This window comes from Xiphophorus maculatus, chromosome 21 (assembly GCF_002775205.1).
Source record: "Xiphophorus maculatus strain JP 163 A chromosome 21, X_maculatus-5.0-male, whole genome shotgun sequence".
Classification (NCBI taxonomy): Eukaryota; Metazoa; Chordata; class Actinopteri; order Cyprinodontiformes; family Poeciliidae; genus Xiphophorus; species Xiphophorus maculatus.
The window spans coordinates 19532066-19554557 of NC_036463.1; the positions used below are offsets into that span (position 1 = coordinate 19532066).

Sequence of the window (22492 nt, forward strand, 5' to 3'; positions counted from 1 at the left end):
ACAATGTGTTCAACACATACAGCGCCAAAGACGAGTTTACAAATGTACTCATGAATCTTATGTTGATTTTGGACTATTAATGTTCAGAAGTGTTTGGAGGTTGTTGTTTTTTTTTTCATATGAAATGATCATATAATAAACAACATCAATTATTAGTACAAATGAGAATTGGGAACATGGCTTTTTATGAACCCACAGATTTTCAAAAAGATACATACTGGCTCACATGTAGATAAAATAGATAACAGATAATAATACTTTATTATTTCCTGAGGAATGGGGTTATTTTGAAAGCTTTTTAATGCTGGCTTGCTTTTTCTGTTCCAAAACTGGTCAAGCATCGCAGCGGCAGCATTAAGTTCAAATTCAAAAATACTTTATAGATCCCAAAGATAAAGACAGAGCAGCTGCACCTACTGTAACCAACAGCTAGGGGAATTTAACCTAAACATATTTTGGTGATGTTCGTAAATACACACCAAAACTGGGTTTGGAACCGTTTAAAACAGCTAACATGAAGCTTGTGGAACGACCTGGACCTCAGTGATTTGACTATACCAAATGATTTTTGTAATCAAGAGACTATTTAGTGTTTCTTTTTTGTTCTGCTCTGTGTTAAAGTAGTGTATAAGGCACTGTGAATTCCATTTTATTTTTCTCCCAAATACCACTTAAATTTTTCTGAATATAATTTTTTTTCTGAATTGCATTTCACCCTACTTATTAACCCTTATTATGTTGCAAATGACAGTTTTATTATTACATTTTGCTGAAAAAAGCATACTAAAAAGAGACTGTTTGGGTTTGTTTGAAGAATCCAAACATTCTTAGTTTTCATGCTAAAAGCCATAAAATCCTGTTTTTAGCATGACAGAAAATCTGCCTTTTAGAATTGAAATGCTTATATAGGTTCCGCATTTTATTGCGTATTCCATTTTGTTTATTAAATTCCGTGATTCATCTGCATTTTCCACATCTCAGAAATCATAGTATACCAGTTAAGGTGACTGGAATAGAAACATCTGAAGCATTAGTATTGTCGACAATAGGTACATTTTCTGTATTGACACAGTTTTAAATCTTTATGGATCCAGATGAAGGAATAATAAATGTTTCATAATCTTTAGGTAACATTTTGGATGCTCATGGTTCAGACTGACAAGACTCAGACTACCAAAGTAAAAAGGCTCACCTGGTTGTCAGTGAAGCAGCAGATTTCCTAAATTGCCTTTTTTTTTTTTACCCCTTTCCTGGTCTTGTGCTTTGATCTGTTCCTCTTTCAGGACACAATAGATGTGGGAAAAGTCTTTCACATGGAGCTGCTGCATGCCCAAGGTCTTGCTCAGCTTAATCCGTCAATATGTTTCGCAATAAAGACACCTCTCACTTTATTAATGCCGATCCAGAAGAAAAGGGATTTAAAGTTTCTACTCCCGTAAGGTTTTGTCATGCTTTTAGAGAAAGAATGGCAATTATAAAAGAAAAGATTAAAAAAATAAACATCATTCAAGCAAGGTATTTGTCATCTTCTTTAAGCAGACATATTTTTTATATTTTTTCAGCTTTATCACCACGTAAAGCACATTATCCACATTATCACACAGACAGATTTTCCACTTACAGTTAATGGAAAAAAAATTACCTTTAAAATGAGAATATTACAAAAGACCAATGAAAAACACATTTTAAAATGTATCCTTAATGACCAGTTTGTTTAATACCTGGTTAGAGGTCTCCAATTTTTTTAAAAAAAAATTTTTTATTCTGACAAAATATCCTCATCTGAACACATATTCTAATTTACTGAACATGGCTGTATTAGTAATAGATTATTGTTTATAATCTGATGACATCTGAATGGACGATCAGTACCACAGGTGGCAACACATTGCTTTCGTAAAGAAAGCTGCAAACATTGGAATTCCAAATAGGTTTCTTCCAAACCCGTTTGCAAGTTCCATGTTGTGATATAAAGTAGGACCCCAAAAAAAGAAAAAACATTCATTAGGGAAGCAGCCTCCCTTTCCATGAATATATGTGCTTCCATCGCCTAAAAGTCAAATCTTGTCTGATGTAATTTTTCAGCTTTCAGAGAAAGTTTTCAAACTGTCAAGAAAAGCTCTGCTGTGAGAAAGGTAAAAATAAACCTAGAGCGAACCACCGCAGGGACTGGAGACTGCAGAGCTTAGTGCTTTCACAGTCTTAAAATCCAAAAAAATAAAAATAAAAAATAAAAACACATGTGAAACATCATAATCAATGTCTGTACATAAAACGCATTGAGGCACACTGCGGAACAAAAACGCTCAATAAAACCCAGATCTTTGTCAGTGATTATATTTATTGGATTTCTTGCCACTTGTGGCCACCTGCTCTCATGTCTGCACCCTTTCCTGCTACTGCTTTGTTGTTAAAGTTCTCAAATACTTTTATGAAATGACCTCATTTCGGCAGTCTGTGGGTTTCTCTGGCTGTGCTGCTGCTCCCCCAGCAAACAACTAGCAGCAGCAAACCCTGTTTTACTTTTGTTTATGAGATGCTGCCAGTGACATTCACAGTCTCTGCCCAAGATTATCTCAAAACTTCATTTTGATCAGGTAGACTGTATAAAGCTAGCACTACTCTGAAGACAAACTGTAGTCAGTAGTGCATTTTTTATCGGATTTAAGTTGAAGTACTTATAAACATTATACAAATTGAACTTTATTATGACGTGGTGATTCAAAGAGTGGATGGTATTGTCCAGCACTCTACTAAATTGGCTTAAAACTTTTATCAAATTTTGATAAAAAATCTGAGTGAACAAAGATTACATTTGGGGTTCCTCAAGGCTCCCTTTTCGAGTCACTTTCACTCAATATCGGTACGATCCTCGTACCTCAGATTGCGGATCACAATATCGGTTTGCATAAGTATGCTGATGAAACACACAATTATATTTATATTTATGTGTCATTATGAGACCACAGCACCTTAAAGTTGCTGCATTTTCTCCAGAATAATTTTAAAAAGTCAAACTTAAACAATTGAAACAATTTTTTGGTCTCACTTATGTGAGGTTAGAAGTCAGCACCTAACTGGCAGAGATCTAGGCCAAAACAGGATGCACAAAACTAGAACCTGATATTATTTAGTGTGATGGTTTCTTGACTGATCTCTGCAGAAAGTCTACATACAGCCACATCTGAGCTATAATGCTTCTGCAACAACACTGAGCAGAACCAAGACAATGGATTATATCACATCAGTTTTTTGCTTGCTGTTTTTGCTGGGACAGATTTGTTTTAAAAGGTTGCAATGTTTCTACAAGGTACAGAATGATAAAGGACCTAAATACGTCCGAGTCACTCTGCAGGTTTGACCCTCTCAGGTCCTTACAGGTCATCAGAGGGCAGGACGCATTTAGTTTCAACGCTCCTCATCTCTCAAACCGATTCGCTGAAAAGCTGAGATGCTGGGTCCTTTTCAAATTTAACATACTGAAGCATTATCGTTTATGGCCCGCTGCACAGCTATCCCTTAAACGTTGAAAATGGCTTTATTGGGTTATTTTTATTGGAGTATTTGGTTAATTCTATAACCATGTCACATTGTCCAACATTTCACTTACAGCGAGTGCACTTACTGCTTATGTGTTGTGCATTTTTAGCATCATTCCTAGGCTTAAAAAAAAAAAGTACATAACGGTGAAATAAAGCTGCTTAGTGAGTGAACATTTAAATAATTCAGAACAGACTGATTTGAGCTACCATGTTTGGATCAAGAGAGATTTGACCAATAAACACCATTTGGGTGAAACGTTACACTTTGCAGTAGTTTGTCTGTTTGACGGGAGGAGTTTACCATCGAGGTAATGTAACATAAACTTCTTCCTTTACCCAGAAGACTAAAGATGGCTACTGGATGGATCTTTAACTTTGATAATACAAAACATAGCAATGCAACAAACAAGTACAATAACCTCATTGAGTGGCCTAGCCAACATAGACCTCAGTCGTTTAGTCAGTATGTGGACTGAGCTGACACTTTGAGTTTACAAGTGGAAGTGCAACTTTAAGGTTTCAGAGTTTTTGTAAATAGAAGTAGGTGAAAATCTCTCCTCATATGTGTGAGAACCTGGTGACCAGCCACCATGTCGTGTTTTGCTAACGCGTCTCACCGTGACGTGTATATCATAACCACAAATCCACCGGAACCGAACAATTTCTACCACAAGAATCATTAAAGCCACTCACTTTGCCTTCTCCTCCGTTTTCTATCAACCCATCAACAAACAAATTCTTCTCATTAAAATGTAAAACGTTTGCAGCCAGTTTCCTTCCCGTACAGTTTGCCAGGATGCAGATATTTTCTTCTCCCTGCTTGAGTCTAAATCACGAGTTGTCACCGCTCCCATCACTCGGTGAAGCTCAGGAAGAAAAAAAAGAGCTTATCCTTTCTTTAGAGAAGCTGACTTTGACCATTTTTACTATTTATGCTTAAGTTTCTACTGATAGTGACATACTTTTTTTTTTTTTTACCAATTGGAGTGCAGAAAGACAGGAAAAAAACACTGTTTGGTTATCTTTATGCGACTTGATGCATTCTGATTCTCTTTATATTGAATAGGCACATTATTATTTCAGTATTGAATTGGTGCCCTCCAAAATTGTCTTACCAATACAAACACGGCCTGCGCACCCTGACAGTTTGACACTTTAATTTTCAACAAAATGTTTTACCCGAACTTCTCTGATAAAGTGAAAGAAATTGCCCTCATAAATATATTTATACTGTGTTGGAAAACACTGCATTCTTCCTCCTCCATCCTTCAGGTTGGTGGTACAGAGCGCTATCTGCAAAATAGAGCCACTACAGTGACAGTGACTTGTCTGTCTGATGAATAAAACGAACACCTTACAGCCTGACTGGTTAGCTAGCCTCAACTCTCCTCTAAAGTTTCTACAGTTATACTAAATGTGTGTTCACTGTGATTCCTTGGCCATTAAATCCGACTCTGAGTCTTCTTTTCTTTTTCTAGGTTTGGAAAGGGCAAGAAGGACGAGGACAAGGTGGAGAGAAAGAGCTCAAGAAGATCGAAAGCTGAAGATATGCAAGCATATGAAGATGAAACCATCCAAATGAAGCAGGAACAGGAAAGGTAAGCGCAGATTCTGAACTAGCTAATGCCCCCCCACCCCCCGAGAATAAAAAGATACTTGAAGAGTTTAATCAAGCAAATACTGTAAGTGTAAACATCAGTACTCAAAATTGCTGTTTAATTACTGAGATTATCTCATAGCTAATAATTCCCTTGTAGTTGAGTTATAAAAGTGTTGAGTTTAGTCAATAAGGTCATTTAAGCTTCTTCTCCGTTGCCAAGTCTCACTCTAGCCGGTAAATGTCTGGTAGCCAAGGTGACCATGTCTCCATAGGCAGAGTGTTCCTCTCTATGTGGGCATGAATATGGGCAGGAACCTGTTGGCCATGAGCGCGCAGGAGCTGTGGTCGACCTTCTGATGATGTCGTTTTGAGTGTGTACCCTTGATTGGCCAGTTTTTCTGAAATCTCTGGGCATATTTGTCCGTTGCTGATTGCCCTGTCCAGTTGACGCTATATGCGCTCTTCCGCCACAATTGCTAAAAATTGCAATTGCCATCTCGCAAACTACCACGAGATGGCATCTCATAGTAAAGTCTTGTCAAGTTCCTTAAGTTATCACCTTCCTTCTGCATGACATTAAAAAATGACTGATTTGCTACAAAGGCGAGGAGAATGTGATGACAGAAAAGTAAAAAAAAAATGGTAACGTGATTGAATAAAACATGACGCCCAAACGTGTCACCCTGTACGCTTTGGAAAGAGGGTCAACCCTCTTTATTAAAGAGAAACGTCAGGTTTTTAAGAAAATGGCTGCACATCGATTAATCGTTTGTTGATCGATAAAATCAATCAACCTGTTTTGATCCCTGTTAGGGATCATGGATCAGTTTCAGTATCTGAAAATACTTGAAGAAGTCATATTGTCATATGCAGAAGACAGTATGACAATCCCAAACACGCCATCTTGTTTCCAGATGTATAAGATTGACATTTTGGAGTGGGCATGCCAATCTTTAGACCGCAGTCTATTAGAAATCCTTTGGGTTTACTTGAGAAAAATGCTGTTTCTGTGGCACAAACCAAGAAACTCGGAGGAATTATGGAATGTGGTTTGGAATACCTGTTCACAAGAACCAGGAGTTGACTATGAAAAACAGATGTGGAGCAGTTCTCAGAAACTGCTGCTTATGAAACTGAACATTAGAGATTCACACGAAAAGCTAAATATTCAAACATTCTCAGGTTTGTACAGAAATGGTTCAAACTTGCAATGCTGACATTGCTATTTTTTTCCTACAGTTTGAATTTATTTTTCCTCGCTTTCTGTGACTCAATAACAAAAGTAAAAAAAAAATTTATCTGTTCCAGTGTTTCAGCTCAAATTGCTGTTATTTAAAACACAGTTCTACATTCTTAAGCTGGACAGGCGTGGACAGTTTGCCAATATTTAAGATGCGTCTTTCCATGAATCAGTTATGGATCCTAGTGGCCCGTGCCAATCACAGCTCTTCGTGTCAGTCCTGTGGATTCGATCTTATTGTTTGGTGATTAACAATTAACAACCATCAACAAAGGTTGTTAGTCTTCAAAGAACACACTGTTTCTCTTGATCCCATCCTTGTGGTTTGTTTCTTTTGATTGCTCTGTGGACGTTGGGATGTGCAAAAGAATCGGGCGTCGTATCGACCTCGCTGCCGTGACCTCACTCCTCACCAACATGTAACTCTCGCCAGTGAGGAAGACGGCATCGGTGGCGGGACGAATGAAAAGGCAGCTTGCCGCCTCCGTTGTTCTCCACCAGCCAAATGAACTCAGTAATCAAACTGCCGTTGGTAATGACGGCTAATTGAATAGAAACAATGGAGCTTGATAGCGCGCCCTCTTACAGCGACGGAAGAAAAGGATGGATGGTTGTTGAGAACGTAATGCACAGACACACACCCACTCACACACGCGGAGAGAGAGAGAGAGAGACTGAACTGTCACAAAGCCCGTCTTCCCTGCTGAATGGAACATCTGGAGGTTTTACTCAAATAACTGCACCACGTCGCTTGGTGGTATTGAACTGTGATTTGCAGTGAAGGTCCGATCCATTCAGACCGTGAACCTCTCTGGCTGTGGGCCTGGTCTGTTTCTTTCAGTGAGCTTTGGAAACCAGCAGGCCTGTTTTTTCCCCATCCAGACCCATCTCCTTTTGAACGGCTCCCAAACAGCAAGAATCAATACAAAAACACAGTGGGCATGAGATAATGTTCGGTGCCATGGACATGTATTCATGCCTATTGAACCTTTTTTTTACATTCTGTTAACCTCAAACCCTTATTGGGATTAAATGTGACGGAACAGCACAAAGCAGCTCGTGATTGTGAAGTGGAAAGAAAATGATGGTTTTTACAGCTAAAATCCGCATTTATTTTCACCTCTCTGTACTCCGATGCTCATATATTGCATCCGCTCCTTTAGAAGTAACCTATCTAGTAAATGCAGTCCTCCCCTTCTTAAAATGTAAATTCACAGTACAAACCTACCAGGACAGTGCTGTCCACTTAAACTGAAAGACCTAATGGAATAAACATAAATCATAACAGAAGCCAGGAGGCCCATAGCATCTCCGAGGTAGCAGCAGAGATCCACTATAAAATCTGTTGAGAAAACATCATCAGTCGCGCACATTTAATGGAATCGAAGGACTAGAAAGCTGTTGTTGGAAAAAAAAAATCATAACAGCTTTTATTTGCAATTTTCTTAAAGTGATCTAGGGATCATGACGAAGATGTGGAAGAAAGTTCTCTATCCAGACGAGGAAATTAAAAAAGTTCGTAGCTCACTGCTACGTTTAGTAGAAAACAGACATTAATTTTTTTCTGAACACACCATCCCCACTATGAAGCATGGTGGTGGATGCATATAGAGCTAATTTTATTCAGCAGGAACTGAGAATTTGGGCAAAGCTGATGGAGCTAAACACAAGGCAATCCTGGGAGATTTGCTCAAGCAGGGATGTCCAAAGTGAGGCATGTGGGCCAAATGCGTCACGAAGAATACTTTGCTGCAGCATGGGATTTTTATCAATGATGGTAAAATATTGGCCGCCAGTAAAATTGCTTGATTTATGTTTTCCCTGACAAGAATGTTAAATAAATACTCCTAAAATTTAAATAAAAGGAGCCTTTGGTTGAATTTGATAACAAATACAACTAAATACATCTAGTGGCTTTTACTTTTACTTTTACTAAGGAGACCTTAGTACATCCAATAAGCATAGCTTATTGGATGTACTAAGGTCTAGTTTTCAATAGAATGGTGAGGTTACAATCATTCTAGTAGATCATACACCCAAAATTTAATTTTAGGCAAAGAAAATGGACAAAAGACTCTTTGCAATTGTTGACCAGATCTGAATATAAAAATGCGGACAAAATGTATAAAACACCTAAAAAAATGTCTAATTTTTGTAAACTTTTTGGCTAAAAGTTACAAACCTGCAGCATAAAAGCTACTAGACTGTGGCAGACGTTCACCTTCAGCAGGACAACAACAAACGTTCAGCCTGAGCGATAATGAAATGCTTCAGATGAACGCTCATCTGTGTGATAAAAGTCTGGACCGGCAATAGAGCATAAGAGGCAAGCCTTGGAGGTTTAAGTTCACAGACACTCCAACTAATCTGACCTTTAAACTATTTTGTAAAGAAAATGTCCAACAATTTCACTTTCTAGATGTACAAAACTGGTATAAAAACACCCCAACATAGTCCAAGTTAGTAATACCAAATATTAACTCAGAGATACCAAATTCAATTGTGTTTCTTCTATTTCACAATTATCCTTCACTTTGTGTTGGTTTACCCCCAAAAATTCCAATAATGTACACCGGAGCTTGTTTCTATGATGTGACAAAGTGTTCAAAAGTAATGAATACTTTTCAAGACACATTACTGCTGATTTGTCTTGTCCTGTGTTATGTCCGTTCTGCATCTCTGAGCTCTTCCCATGTTTCTTCAGCAAGGACTGACCCTCTGTTAATGGAAAGGAAATCCTACGGGAAATTGCAGTTTTTAATAATAGACCAACGTGCCATACAGCCGACGTCCAAAGCATTAAGGTTTGGGACCGTGACGGCTCAGACGTCCATTACCGCTTGCATTCTTTGGTGATATCGCTGTTTCGCTCTTCTACTGCGATGAATTTCTCAGTCGTAGTCGTCCACAAAAGTCATCTGAGCTGATTGAGCGTTCTTTTTTTTTTCCTGAAATGGAGACCGGACATTTCTGAGTGCCTTTAAGAAATGATTGAGCTAATCAATTTAGGCTTATGACGACGTTGCGTCAGAGCACTACCCACAGCTGTGAACCCAAAGTGTCTGCTCAGCCGACATTAGTGATCATTAATCCGGGCAGACAGTTCTGACAAGTGCTTTAAGTGATTAAAAATAGCAGCCAGTGAAGAGGTGAAGCAGATTACTTCATAAAAGGTTTGCTATAATAAGGAAGTGATGATCTTATATTTAAAACTTTGACCCTTTTATGATTCTTGTGATTGATGGTTTGGCCTGCGAGGCTCACAGACACAATCCATTTATTTTAGGTTAGGTGTGATCCAAATTAATATCCTTTCAGTGTCTTCTAGGCTCTAAATGATGGAGATGAGAGTACATAAAAAGTTGACATCGCCACTGGAGCTGAGCTGTGTTGCATCACTGCCACAATGAGTGGTTGCCTGTAGAATTTTAGTCAAATTTGGCACATTTTTACAAAGCTACTGTACTTTCATGTCTCATTAAAAAGCTTAGGTTAGTAGTACAGGGATAGGTTGATTAAGCACAATAGCTTGTAATGTCTAACATTTAGGCTAATAAAGAGTAAAAGTTGATTATCCAACAGTCCATTTTTTTCCTCTATCTTTGTAGAGTAATGTGAGTGTTGGTGCCAGTATCCATCAGTCACTGGTCACTAAGGCATAACCCTAAGACACAAAAGATAAACGGCCAAAACAAACCCAAACAGAAAATGTGTTTATGCTGTGGGAGGAAGCCGGAGTACCCAGAGAGAACCCACACAAATACAGCAAGAACCTGCCAACAACTGGGGGCCAAAATGGCAACATCTGTTACATTTGCAGGTGGTGCGGTTCGCATTCACACGGCACTGTGGTAAACTGTGTTTACACCCTCGCCTGTGGTGGCGCTGCACCAAGGACTACCAAAACGAAACAACAAGAAAACCGCAGCAGACGACACAGAGCGCAACTTCCTTCTTCACGAAATGTAAACAGAAATTGGGTGGCGTGAGAATTTAGCAACTGTAAGAATTTTCTCTAGTCTTTTGACCTCTAATGTCAAAAGACCACAAGCTATTTCTCTCACTAATGCGAGACGTGTGTTTGTTTTGGTTGTATTTACCCAGAATGCCTTGCGAATTGTGGAGTACTTATACAGCAACCAAGAACAGGAACATTTAGTTTAGATACTTCCTAGAACAGGAATTAAAAAAATCTGGAATCCAGAGAAACTTCTGTTAGTTTATCTAGAGAAACTATTTGTTACCTTAGATAAACATCCTGCATTAAGCTTGTTAATATCAGAGAAACTCCTGTTAGATTACAAATCTAGAACAAACTTAGAAAATACCATATACCATCTACTTTATATAATCAAATACAGAGAACCAACATTTAGTTCTATACCTCACTAATCTTAACAAACATCTAATTTGATCAGATCAAGGATCCAGAGAAACCCCTACCAGTTTATAAATTATGGACTACTTATTGTTATTCTTATTAAACATGGGGAACCAATACGTAGTTCTGTACTTTTACCTTGTCTTTCTTTTGGTTGGTTGCTTTGTTTGCATTTCCTTCTAATTCACGTAAAACAGTTTGAATTGCCTTGTTGCTGAAAATGTGCTATATAAATAAAATGACCTTACCTTTGCATTCAAACCGTACCAGAGTTCACTTCAATCGAACCGAGACCTAGGATTTTTAGATGGCCCAGAGTTTTATTAGACATTAAATAATAATGTCTAATAAAGTTGGACTTTATGCAAACAAACTGGAGTTTAATTTAAGCAGACTAAACATGGCTGGTGTGAACCCTTTGGGGTGTAGCTTGTCTCAGCAGAGCAAGCCAGTGTTCTGCTTCTCTTTAGTCTGCGGACAGTACCCATAACACTTTTATCTGACTGGCTCATGTTGGGAGGCCAATGGATTCAACAAGTTCCCTGATTGCATCCGTAGCGACAGCCGGACTTATTCATCCAGTAACATCAGGGTGAAGAGAAAGGATGAAAGACACACAGGCGTTGGTCGGGCTTCTATCAGTCTCTTTCTTATCTCTGCACATTCCAGTCCTGAAATTTTATTTTTCTGTCCAAAGTGATTGGACAAAAAAAAAAAGAAGAAAGAAAGAAATGTGACATTGTTCCGTCTCCATTTTCTGCCTGGGCTGAGCACCATTTTCTCTTTCTCTGAAGCGGCTGATTATGATGTCCGTTCTCTGTTATCTGCTTGGCTCTGCTTGGCTTCTAATCAGCGAGCAGCAGTCCTCTGCCACTCCTTTTGTTACCCCTGCCTGGACTACAGCAGAGCTCGTCATTGTTCTTCTTCTTTTTTTTTATTCCAAGAAAGAGACTTCCTCTTGTTTCTTAATAGACTTAAAGCTGACTCCAAGCAAACACAACCTGACCCCTTTTTCTGAACAAGTCAGCACAATTTGCTTTTAAGAAAAAGGACAACAAAACAAAACAAACCTCGATTAGGGACGAGAATGTGCTTTTCTAATTACCAAAAGAATAAAAAACCAATCTGCCTCGGGGAACTCTTTTTTTTTCCCACTCTTTTTTGCAACCAGTAATACTGTTCCACTTTGTCAAACTATCTCATTATTTTCGAGCACGGCGTCCTGCATCTCATTTGCGGAGCGAGTTCAGAGAAAGGTCTAACCGGCTGATTGAGAAGAGTGACGAGATTTGTAATTATATTGATACCTACAGGAAGTTAATATGATTATTAACACCAGAAAACAGAACAATTATCTCCGTGACTGCGTTACGAGCCCGGTTTCAACGCCGAGACGCGTCGCTCGAGGTTTGTGATTCTGCACAGGCAGCTGCGTGCGGAGCCATTTGCCATCCTTTGATAAGATTCAGATTCGTTCTGCCCTCTACCTGCACTTCGGAATACCGCGAGCATGTTATGATGAAGGCATACTGCAAATAAAAATCTATTTCACAAATCTCAATTTAAGAGTACGAGAGCAAATACATTCTGTTTCATCTGCCGAAACAATCCACGGCGAAGAGGCATGGCTTCAAACTGCTAAGTGTGCTGACTTGAGAATAAATAAGAAACAAAGACGGCGTTCCCTTTTCACTCTTGTGTCGCTTAATGTGGATGAAACACTGACAGAAATATGGCGATGGAGCTCGCTGGCCAAAACATTGCTTCTGTTTGCTTAGAATTGGCATTTATTTAAGGCGGAGAGATCTTTAAAAAGATCTAAGGTCTGTTTCTGCAGCACAGCGCCAGTAAAAAGCTTTCATACACAGGCATTAATAGGCATTACAGAGGCAGTGTTATGTAAGCTTGACTTTATTGAGGTTTACATCATATTATAATGCTATTTCCTCATCAGAAACATAACCTCGATTCTTTTGAGAATGTTTGAGAAATCTTTTAATTTCCATGGCAACCATTCAGCTGTGCAAATCACCTGGGTGGACCTAGCTCCACCTTCTACACGCAGCTCTTCCTCAGAGCTGCAGTTTCCAAGCTTCCGAGTTTCAGCCTCATAGAGAAGCCCCCCCTCATGACTTCCCCAATCAGCTCCTTCAGACTAGCCAGCAGCAATTAGCAAACACCTGGGGGAACTGGGCTTCAGCTGAGCTCATTATAGGAGCTACTTCTCAGTGCAACACTGGTAAAATGTTGCTAAACAGTTAATAGAGGACAGATGTTGTACTGACTTCCCTAAGGCAGAGTTTCAGAAAGAGCAGGGGTTTCTTAAAGCGCTAGAGGCCCAATTTCAAATCACAAAGTCAAATTTCTTATGAGCCATATTTCATACATACAGCATTTTTTTTAACAACTGAAGTTAACATAGTTACATGATCGTGCTATAAAATGGCCCTATGTGTCTGGAAAATACATGATGCTGCCCCTTCAATATCATCTTTGTGACTTTTAATCAGATATTTTACCATTTTTTTATTAAGCGTAAACAAAAAACAATACATTTTAAGTCGAAAAATGTAAGTGCTCAAGTTTGAATTTTCTTTAATGGGTTTTCTATTATCTAGACATGGTCAGATGTACTATAGTCTCCTATTAATATTTAGTTATATATTTCTTGTGATTCTGCACAGGCAGCTGCGTGCGGAGCCATTTGCCATCCTTTGATGAGATTCAGATTCGTTCTGCCCTCTACCTGCACTTCGGAATACCGCGAGCATGTTATGATGAAGGCGTAACCCCTTACCCTAACCCTAACCCCTTACCGTAACCCTTCTTGATGCTTTTTGGCAGTAATACTCTACCCTAATTACTTTTACTGTCTAAGTGACTAATCTTAAATTCAGAAAATATAGTTTTAATAAGTTGGCTGGTTTCTTGTCATGAACGCACTTTTAATCGTAGTCCAGGAGTTTGAAGTCCAGTTGAGGTCACGGCTGTAGAGTAACTTTATTTTTAATGTCTTTCCTACATGGTGACGGTTTGGGGTCTGGTTCTTGCTTAATTTAACCTCCAGTTATATCTAAGGTTAAGCAATATGACCCCAACTTCAGCTCCTTCAAACATTAAGTCTGACTTGTCTGAGGAATTTTCTTTCTCAAATTTGTTGAAGTTGTTTTTCGTCTGGCCATGCTCAAATGCATCTTAAACGGATGAAAATGAGAAAAACATTTCTTTCCTTTGTGAGTGTGTGTCGACATTTCACCAACACTCTAATAGCTTGACATCATCCTTCACACTAGTCACATTCTAAATGATTTTTGTAGTTGATATGGACATGTTGGAAAAAGAGAAGAAGGGTGTCATCTGCATGACATAATCTTCTTGAAGAAATGTTTAGTCGGTGAATTAGAGGCTGAACTTGAACTGCCCTGGTTGCCTTAGCGTTAGACTGTCTAGACTGTCTATTTACCAAGAGGAAATGCCATTCCAATACAAAGTCATGAAAGCTAAAAACTTAATGCAATTTTTCCTCTTGTTCAAAGTTCAAACACTTGAAACTCTGGAGCTGAACTAGAAACTTACTCTGTTTTTTTTGTCATCCATTTGACTAAATAACCCAAAGCAAGCCTGCAGTTGGATACTTTACTGTCCCATTATCTCCCTTAAATGGTTAGTTTTGAAACTACTTTGCTTTCTTTGCTAAATGTAGGCTGTGGTTAGAGGAGGAGAAAGAAGACAGGCAGGTAATTGGGATTGTACGGTAATAATGTGTTTGGTGTGGGCCAGACTTTCCTGGGTGTTAACATACTGGGCCATTAATTGGCTAATGGAGTATATGTGGTGGAGAACAAGTGTGGTCTCTGAGGAGAAAGTGGGGGGAGGAGAGGAGTTGGCAGCGAAGCTGTTACAGGTTGCTGAAGTAAAACGCTGTTAGCAGGCGTTTGAGGTTTGAGGCTAATGAGCGGAAAAGTGGCCCACGCATTTCGGCACTCTTGTTCTGCTTTTAGAACAACTTTATTGTTCGACGTCTTTTTTCTTTTCTTTTCAAAGCATTTTGGTAAGTATTTGGTAGCGTAGAACAAGATTGCAATGTTTGCGTTTCAAAATTTTACAAGTACAACTCGGTTGTCAATGCTACAAAAAAAATTGTGCACTAAAACTGCTTCATTTTAATTATAATTAAATATAAGTCTTAAAATACTGCTGCATACATCCCTATGTTCTAATGTTATACCCATTACGTGTCCATTTAAACCAGGCTGTCACCTATATTTTTTAGGACATGTTGAAATATTTGCTATTTGTGCCACAGTTTGAAGACACCATTTTAGAGATATAACCTACACTTGAACACAGTTTGAGTGCTACACAAATGTCACAATACGTACCCAATTATAACATTATATAATCTTGTGCTACACTATTCAGACACCCTACACTAAATGAAGAATCCTTTACCTCAGCATGCTAAATGCCTGACATGGTTGCAACAGAACGGCAGTCTGATCTACCCTCCCAATAATTCGGTTAATAATTGTTTGAGCACCTGGGGGCGCTCGCAGACACTACAGACAGTACAGTACAGATTATTGAACTGTTACTGCCAGATGATCAGGGAATCAGGGAAGTGTAAAAAAACAAAACCAAATGAGACACAGCAAAAGTAAATAATTCTTTAATGAATAATTTGCCTAATAATTACCTGATAATTTTGGAGCAATCTGAGCTTTAAAGAGGGTGTATTTATTATTGAATATAAAAGAAATATCAAACAAATGTTCTAAATGAGATGGTGATATCATGGCAAACGTAACATGTTCTGTGTATTCCACAACTTTAAACCCAGTGTAACATGAACCATTCAGAAAGGGAGCACATTTAAAGAGACATACATGCTTCAGAGTTTAAGTTAACACTTTTTGCTCATCTCGTTTTCAAACAAATAGTTATGTAAATATGCATAATGATGTTTGAATATGAATAAGTTTGAAATAAGCTAAACTAAACTGACCTTGACAGCCTGCTTTACCTTCACGTTTCAAACACTAACACTTCTTATGCTGAACAGTGAGGTATGAGGCATGCCACTCAGTCACCCAGTTATTCTCTTTTATTACTCTCCCTTACACCAGTGAAATATTTCCCTTCAAACATGCAGGGAAAAATACTGAATGTTTAAATGATTTAACAGAAACTGGATCCAAGTAAAACAATGACACAGGACTTACAGTTTTGTTAGTTTCGCTAAGTCTGTTGATTTACTTTTTTCATGTCAGACTCCAGCCTGGAAAGGAAGTTTCATCTCTAGCTTAAAGCCGTTACTCCAACCCTAAGGTCAGTAAGACTGTTTTTCATGGATCTGATTAGTCCACAAGGCACCAGAGGCTCTTTAAATCCCAGGGGAATGACGTGAACCTGCAGTAACATCATTCCCGACAGACCTGACATCATTGTGCAGGTAGAAAACCTTGTGCAAATTTTGGGTTTTTATATCATTTCTTGCCCTTTTTTTCCTAAATAAAAAAAGCTAAATTAAAGCACCCTAGTTTTAACTATCTAAATTCATGGGGTGTGCTGTGGTGGTGTAGGGGATAGCGCGACCCACGTTTGGAGGCCTTGAGTCCTTGACGAGGTCGTCGCAGGTTCAATTCTCGGACCCGGCGACATTTTGCCGCATGTCTTCCTCCCTCTCCTTCCCCCTTTCCTGTCAGCCTACTTTCATATAAGGGACACTAGAGCCCACAAAAAGACCCCCTGGAGGGGAGAAAAAAAAGAACTATCTAAATTCCTAATTTGTTATACTATACCACACTTTCAAATATTCAAAGAAAAAACAAAACGGCTCAGCTCATTGCTAAAGATGACAGCACCTCTCGCAGCGCTGCATCAGCCTTCCAAATCTCATTCTCCAGATAATACCAAGAAAATAGGATTCGGGGCGGTTAGGAGAAAACACGGCTGCCTATGGACAGGATGTGGAAATTGGGTTAATCTGGCACTGAAAAATGGTGATTGTTTGAAATGTGATTACCATTATTAAAACACACAGACCTGGGAGAGCCAGTCCTGCAGGGGGAATTGTGCTATGCTCCAAACCTGCCAATCATCTTCGAAGAGCAGCAAGGGGGAGAGGTCAGAGGTCAGCTGTGACCTGAGGTAAGGGGGAAGTTTTAGCAGTAGGAGGCTGCTTCTGCGTGCATGAGTGCGTTCACCATTGTAGTGCATCCAACATCTGGAACCAGTGAACGGTTTGGTGGCTGCTGTTGCCGGGGTCACCACAGTGGAAGTTTAGCCGCACCCCGTCGCCCCCTTTTGGTTGTCCTCGGCGCTCTTCGCTCTGTATCTCTCTCTCTCCCCTCCGCTATCCTCTCCATCTTCTCCCGCGGTGCCAGATCTGCTCGCATACATGCAGCGTGAGTCTCGTTAGCTGCAGACAGATGGGCGTTCGCATGGAACCGTTCTGTGCGACGGGAAAGGTCTGTGAAAGGCTGTGTTGTGTGGCAGGGTTCCCAGGGGTGGAACAACATGGAAGGGGGCATGAAGAGAAGAATATGAGATTTCCTTCCCACCTTCTCTTATTTGCAATGCTAAGGAACTGATCACCACGAGGCCTCGCTTTGCTTACTTGAATGAATGCGAGTTGCAAAAACATAAAATCCCGCCGAGTATTTTTGGTCTAGTTTCTAGTGCAAATAATTTAGTACACTTGAAATAAGACAAAACTAAATTGCAAGTAACCTTTCAGCTTGTTTTAAGTCAATAATTCCTTAATACTGATTAAAATAGTATTTATTCCATTGGCAGATTATTTCACTTATAATAAGGCATTTTTCTAATGTTATGTGAAATAATCGCATAGCATAGGACAAGTACTTTTTTTACGTAAATGAAGGAATTATTGACTTAAAATAAGCTCCTATATCTTGTTGAAAAGTTAGTTTTTGTCTTATTTCAAGTGTACTAAGATATTTGCTCCAGAACCTAGACCAGAAATACTTGGTAAGGTTCTGTGTTTTTGCAGTGTTTTCATTTTGAGACTGACATTTTTTTCCCCATATTTCATTGCGAAAGAGTCAGTGTTGTGGCACAGACGCTTTGGGGTGCAGGTGCTCAAGTGTTAATAAAGGGGCACCTTGTGCTCCACATACAACCCCCGTCTGCCTCAGTGGTGTGAGATTTATTACAGCCCATCATGTACATTTTAAATCAAGAGCCATTTGTAGTCTGATGCAGATGTGTGGTAATGTTCAACAGAACAGAATCAATCTGTCACGTTTATTTGTATAACACATTTCAGCAACAGTGTAGTGTAAAACCCTTTGCATCACAAAAACACAAACATAAAAAGCCATAAAAACAACAAACAGTCACCATTTGAGAAACCAGTAACAAACAGCAGGCTTGTTAAAAGCGCCATCATCAGAATCGTCAATATACGTCCAATATGGTGGTCAATGTTCCATTTATTATGCAACTTCAAAAGCAACTCTAAGCAGGTGGGTTTTGAGCCTTGATTTAAAGGAATTCAGTTTTTCAGCTGTTTTGAAGTTTTCTGGAAGTTTGTTCTAGATTTGTGGTGCATAGAAGCTGAATGTGTCTGTTTTGTCTGGCAATATTCAAAAAAATGTGAGGCAGTGGAAATATAAATTGTTAAATCCAGAAATGCTACCTTAGGCCACACACTATAAACAGTAAATTTAAACAAAAAGATTTTAGAAGGGCACTTTTTTTGTTCAGAGGAAAAACGAGTAGGTGCTCTAGCACCTCCTAGTGTCTGTCTGTCCCTAAAACTCAGTCAGATTGGATAGAAACTATCTGTTAACAATAATATTTAAGTCATACTAAAGATTCCCTATTTAATTTAAATGTAGAGTGTCTCAGGTGCTCCAACCAACAAATATTTACTATCCTAAAGCACTGACTGTACATATAGACAAAACGACTCATTTTGGTGTACTTTAGGTTTGGGTATCAGAGTAAATGAGACAAATGTAAATGTAGGCTATACATTTCCACTTTTTGGGGGGGTTCTTCTTCAGGTTTCATGCTTTATCAGAAGTAAATTGAAACATCCATGATATGCGTGGCATTGTTCGTACATTGTGTGTCTAACGCTTATCCTGATGACGTTCGTTTCAGAATCCAGGCCAAAACGCGGGAAATTCGGGAGCGGCAGGTGAAAGAGCGGGAATACGCCGAGATCCAAGACGTTGTCAGCCGCACCTTCAGCTCAGACGAGGAGCACACCTACGCCGGCATCGGGTCGCTGGGCTCGTCTCAAGACAGCGGCAGCGCCGACCCCTACGGCCACCACTACCACCTCCCCCAGAGCCCGCAGAGCCCTCGATCCCCCATCAATCCACAGCGCAACGGACCGCCTCTGGAGGCGCTGTACGCCCAGGTCAACAAGCACCGCAACGGCCGACCAGCGGCTCCCGACAGGTAAGGAACCCAATTCAGATCCCGCTGGTCTTCTGAATGAGACTGACCAGCCTTGCTCCTCCATAGCTTACTGATTTGCATCAGTCTGGGCGATTTACATCTCATCTATTATGCATAGACAGTTGTGTGAGTTCATTTGTTCACTTTTAGTTGGCAAAGACGAGACACGGTTCACAGATCAACGCTGAATTTCACACAGCGTTTTATCACATGCTTTATCTACAGGGCATTCCCCAGAGCAGGCTGGTAAAATCCAGAAACAAAGTAAAAAGAACATCGGAATCCTACCAGTAATTTTTCATGTGGCAGAATATATTATCTAGCGTCGTCTCACTTTTTTTTCATTTCGCCGGGATCACAGGTAATCTCCTTGGAGTCTCGTCGCACAGCCACATCTTTACCTTGAACGCATGTGCAGCCGAAGGTGAGGCAACGTCAATAAGATAATAAATCTACAGTTTATAAGGTTGCAACACCATAAAGTTGCTTTCCTGTTCCAATAGGAAAATTACCCAATATTTTAAACTACCCGCTGCCAATCGGCAGCCACTAAGAACTCGTTACACAGTTTGCCGGCTCAGTGGCTTCAGATCTCTGTTTTCCCTTTGCGCTGGAAATAATCCAATCTGTTTGGAAGGCGCAGGAGAGATGAGTGTATTGTCGGCGAAAACTTTTTGCAACTGATGCTGTAGGGCTGCTTCAGGCAAATAGGTAAGTTGTGAAGTTGCCGGGTCATGTCAGAAAAGTTTTCCCAGAACATTCTTTCTTGTAGCTTAGTTTATTTTTTCCATTTTTACTTGACGGAAACGAATTACCCTCAACCTTACAACATTCATTAGGTTAACTTGCTAAACCCTGATGCCTTTTTCTCTCTGAGTTGACGTAAGGTGCACTTATTGATACTCATCGGGGGAGCACCAGTAGACCACTGGTCTACTGGTCTTTTCAACTTTCGGAGGATTGGATAATACCCACCTCCTGAGACTGACATGTGTCTTTGGCAGTGTAGTGACCTTTCCCTGCTGGGCGGTGGTTGGAGGGGTGTGTTACTGTGTGTGTGTGCGTGACCAGGAAAGAGCACCTCAGGATAAGTAGCTGGATGTTTTTAAGAGGATTTGAGGAGGAAGGATCTTCATCCTGTAACCCTCACGGGACAGTAGATATAGAATAACTAGGCCTTGTGTTCCTCCTGGAAGCCAGATCAATCCACACAGGAACCTACTCGTTATTTCACCAAAAGCCAAAGATCCGCATCCGCTATCTTCTCTGTACCAACTTTCAAACAACTGATTACGAATACGTAAAGAAAATACGATTATTGTCTGAGCTTGTATTTCAAGTTCTTTTGCCTTTTCACAAAAAAAGTTTTAATTAAAGGATCCATTTTCTATGCTTTACAAGCAAAACATCAGAGTACACGTTTCCACGTCTCTTTTTACGTTCTTTTGTAGTATCTTGCTTCATATGTTACATCTTTGTTCTTTTTTTTCCACGTCTATGAAATTTTTTCGATTTGCAAGTACAAGGAAAGTATAATCTTCCAGCTTCATATAGATGATAATGTGACTGCAACAACAGCTACAAAGTTCAATGTATTTTATAAGGATTTTTTACTTTCTATAGAAAGTAGCAAGTAATTGTGAAGAGGAAGGAAATTGATGGTTTGGAAAATTACTTGAAGAGCATTTTAATTCAACTTGAGTCTGACATTTTTGCCCATCTTTGGCAACACTTGCCCATCTACCTACTGACTCATTAGTAGGCAGAGTGATTAGTTCTGTTTTTAGTCTGAGTATGATGGAATTTTAAAATTAAAAGGAGTTTGGAGGTTTATGTTTATGGATAGACATAAACCTGGATAGACGAAAATGGTAAAACTTGCCCATCTTTGGGAAGACTAGTATGTTAGGGGTTATAATTCTGCTAGAAGGTGAACCTCCACCCTAATCTTAAGGCTTTCCTTCTAGTTTTCCTCCATATTTGTTTAGTACTGTCTTCTGTCCATCGTTCTGTTAGTGTTACGCCAACCTGAAAGATTTTCATACAGACAAGAAAGCTCAATATTGTTCTCATGGCCTAATAATAAACTGTAAATAGGATTTCTTATGGTTTTCATTCTCAACAATGTCTTGCTTTAAGCAGTTCTTCCTTAATGACCAGACTTATGGGGTACGCACATTATAATTCTCTCACCTGATGTGTCACTAACGTCTGACGACTTCATAAAAGAGCAACAGTTTTAGAGAGATTCCTGGTATTGTACTGGATTTGGGAGTGCCATAGTAAAGAGGATGAAACGTATACGTTTTCCAACTTCTGTTAGCCAAAGAATTTCCAAGTCATGTGTCATTTACCTCCCACTGCTGTCATCTATCATAAAAATCCAAAAACAGTATAAAAAAATCCCTCCTTATCACTGTAATAATTTTTAATTATTCCGACTTAAAATAACACATCAACAGTACATACACCTTGTGTTGCAATGTAAAAACATTTAAAGGGGGTGAATATTTTAGCAACAAATTGTATTTCTTGTTTTACCTATTTTGAAAGCACCTTAAATATGCAGATCTATAAGCTATTTGTTTATTTCCATATTAAAACTTAGTGTTTCATGTTAATTATATGCAGAAGCTTCTGTTGAGTTTCAGCTGTGAGCTTTGAGTATTGATTGCTGTATGTGGAGCTTATTTGCAGGAACGGGATTAACTTTTCTGAACGTAGCGATTGGATTTCAAATATGCACAACGTGTACGACACTTGGGTTTTCGTTTTGCACCCCCTCTCGCTTTGCATATCTTATGTATGCCAGCCCAGCTGTGTGCCTGCCTGCAGTATTTGTCTGAAATACAATAATACCCACTGCTTCTTGGTTCCCTCTGTTTTTCCATTTCCTGCTTTCAAAAAGGAGCCAGAAGCACATTCAGATTTAAAACTCCTGTCACTTGCCTATCATAACCAACGTAAACAGCAATTTGCATTTCTAAATTAATCTTAATGGAACTGTCGAGTTTAAAGCCCCCATAAAACAGAATTTGCAATTATTTCTGACCTTTCCAACACTCACGTCAACAAACATGAGTTAAAACGTTTTGATTCATATTTTTGTTGCATACTCTTTATTCCTGTTTTGAATCTGTAACAATAACATAATTTGTGCAGGTGAAGCTATACGGAAAAGAGGTTTATGTTTTACTCAATAGACCTGTAACATTACATTGAAATAATATGTCCCAACTAACCCAACTTTACTGTATTTACTGGTGTCTTATTGCAATTTGACTCCATGTTAA

The 22492-nt window shown here is 39.3% G+C and overlaps 1 protein-coding gene across 4 annotated transcripts in view; it reads left to right on the plus strand.

Annotated features, from left to right (window-relative positions):
- LOC102227608 (partitioning defective 3 homolog) overlaps positions 1–22492 on the plus strand; it is a 383916-nt gene that overhangs the window by 263978 nt on the left and 97446 nt on the right. For all 4 annotated transcript variants that reach the window (XM_023326740.1, XM_023326739.1, XM_023326741.1 and 1 more), the window contains 2 exons: positions 5021–5140; positions 18897–19199. In XM_023326740.1, the coding sequence (XP_023182508.1) occupies positions 5021–5140; positions 18897–19199 (423 nt within the window). The remainder of the gene's footprint in view (positions 1–5020; positions 5141–18896; positions 19200–22492) is intronic.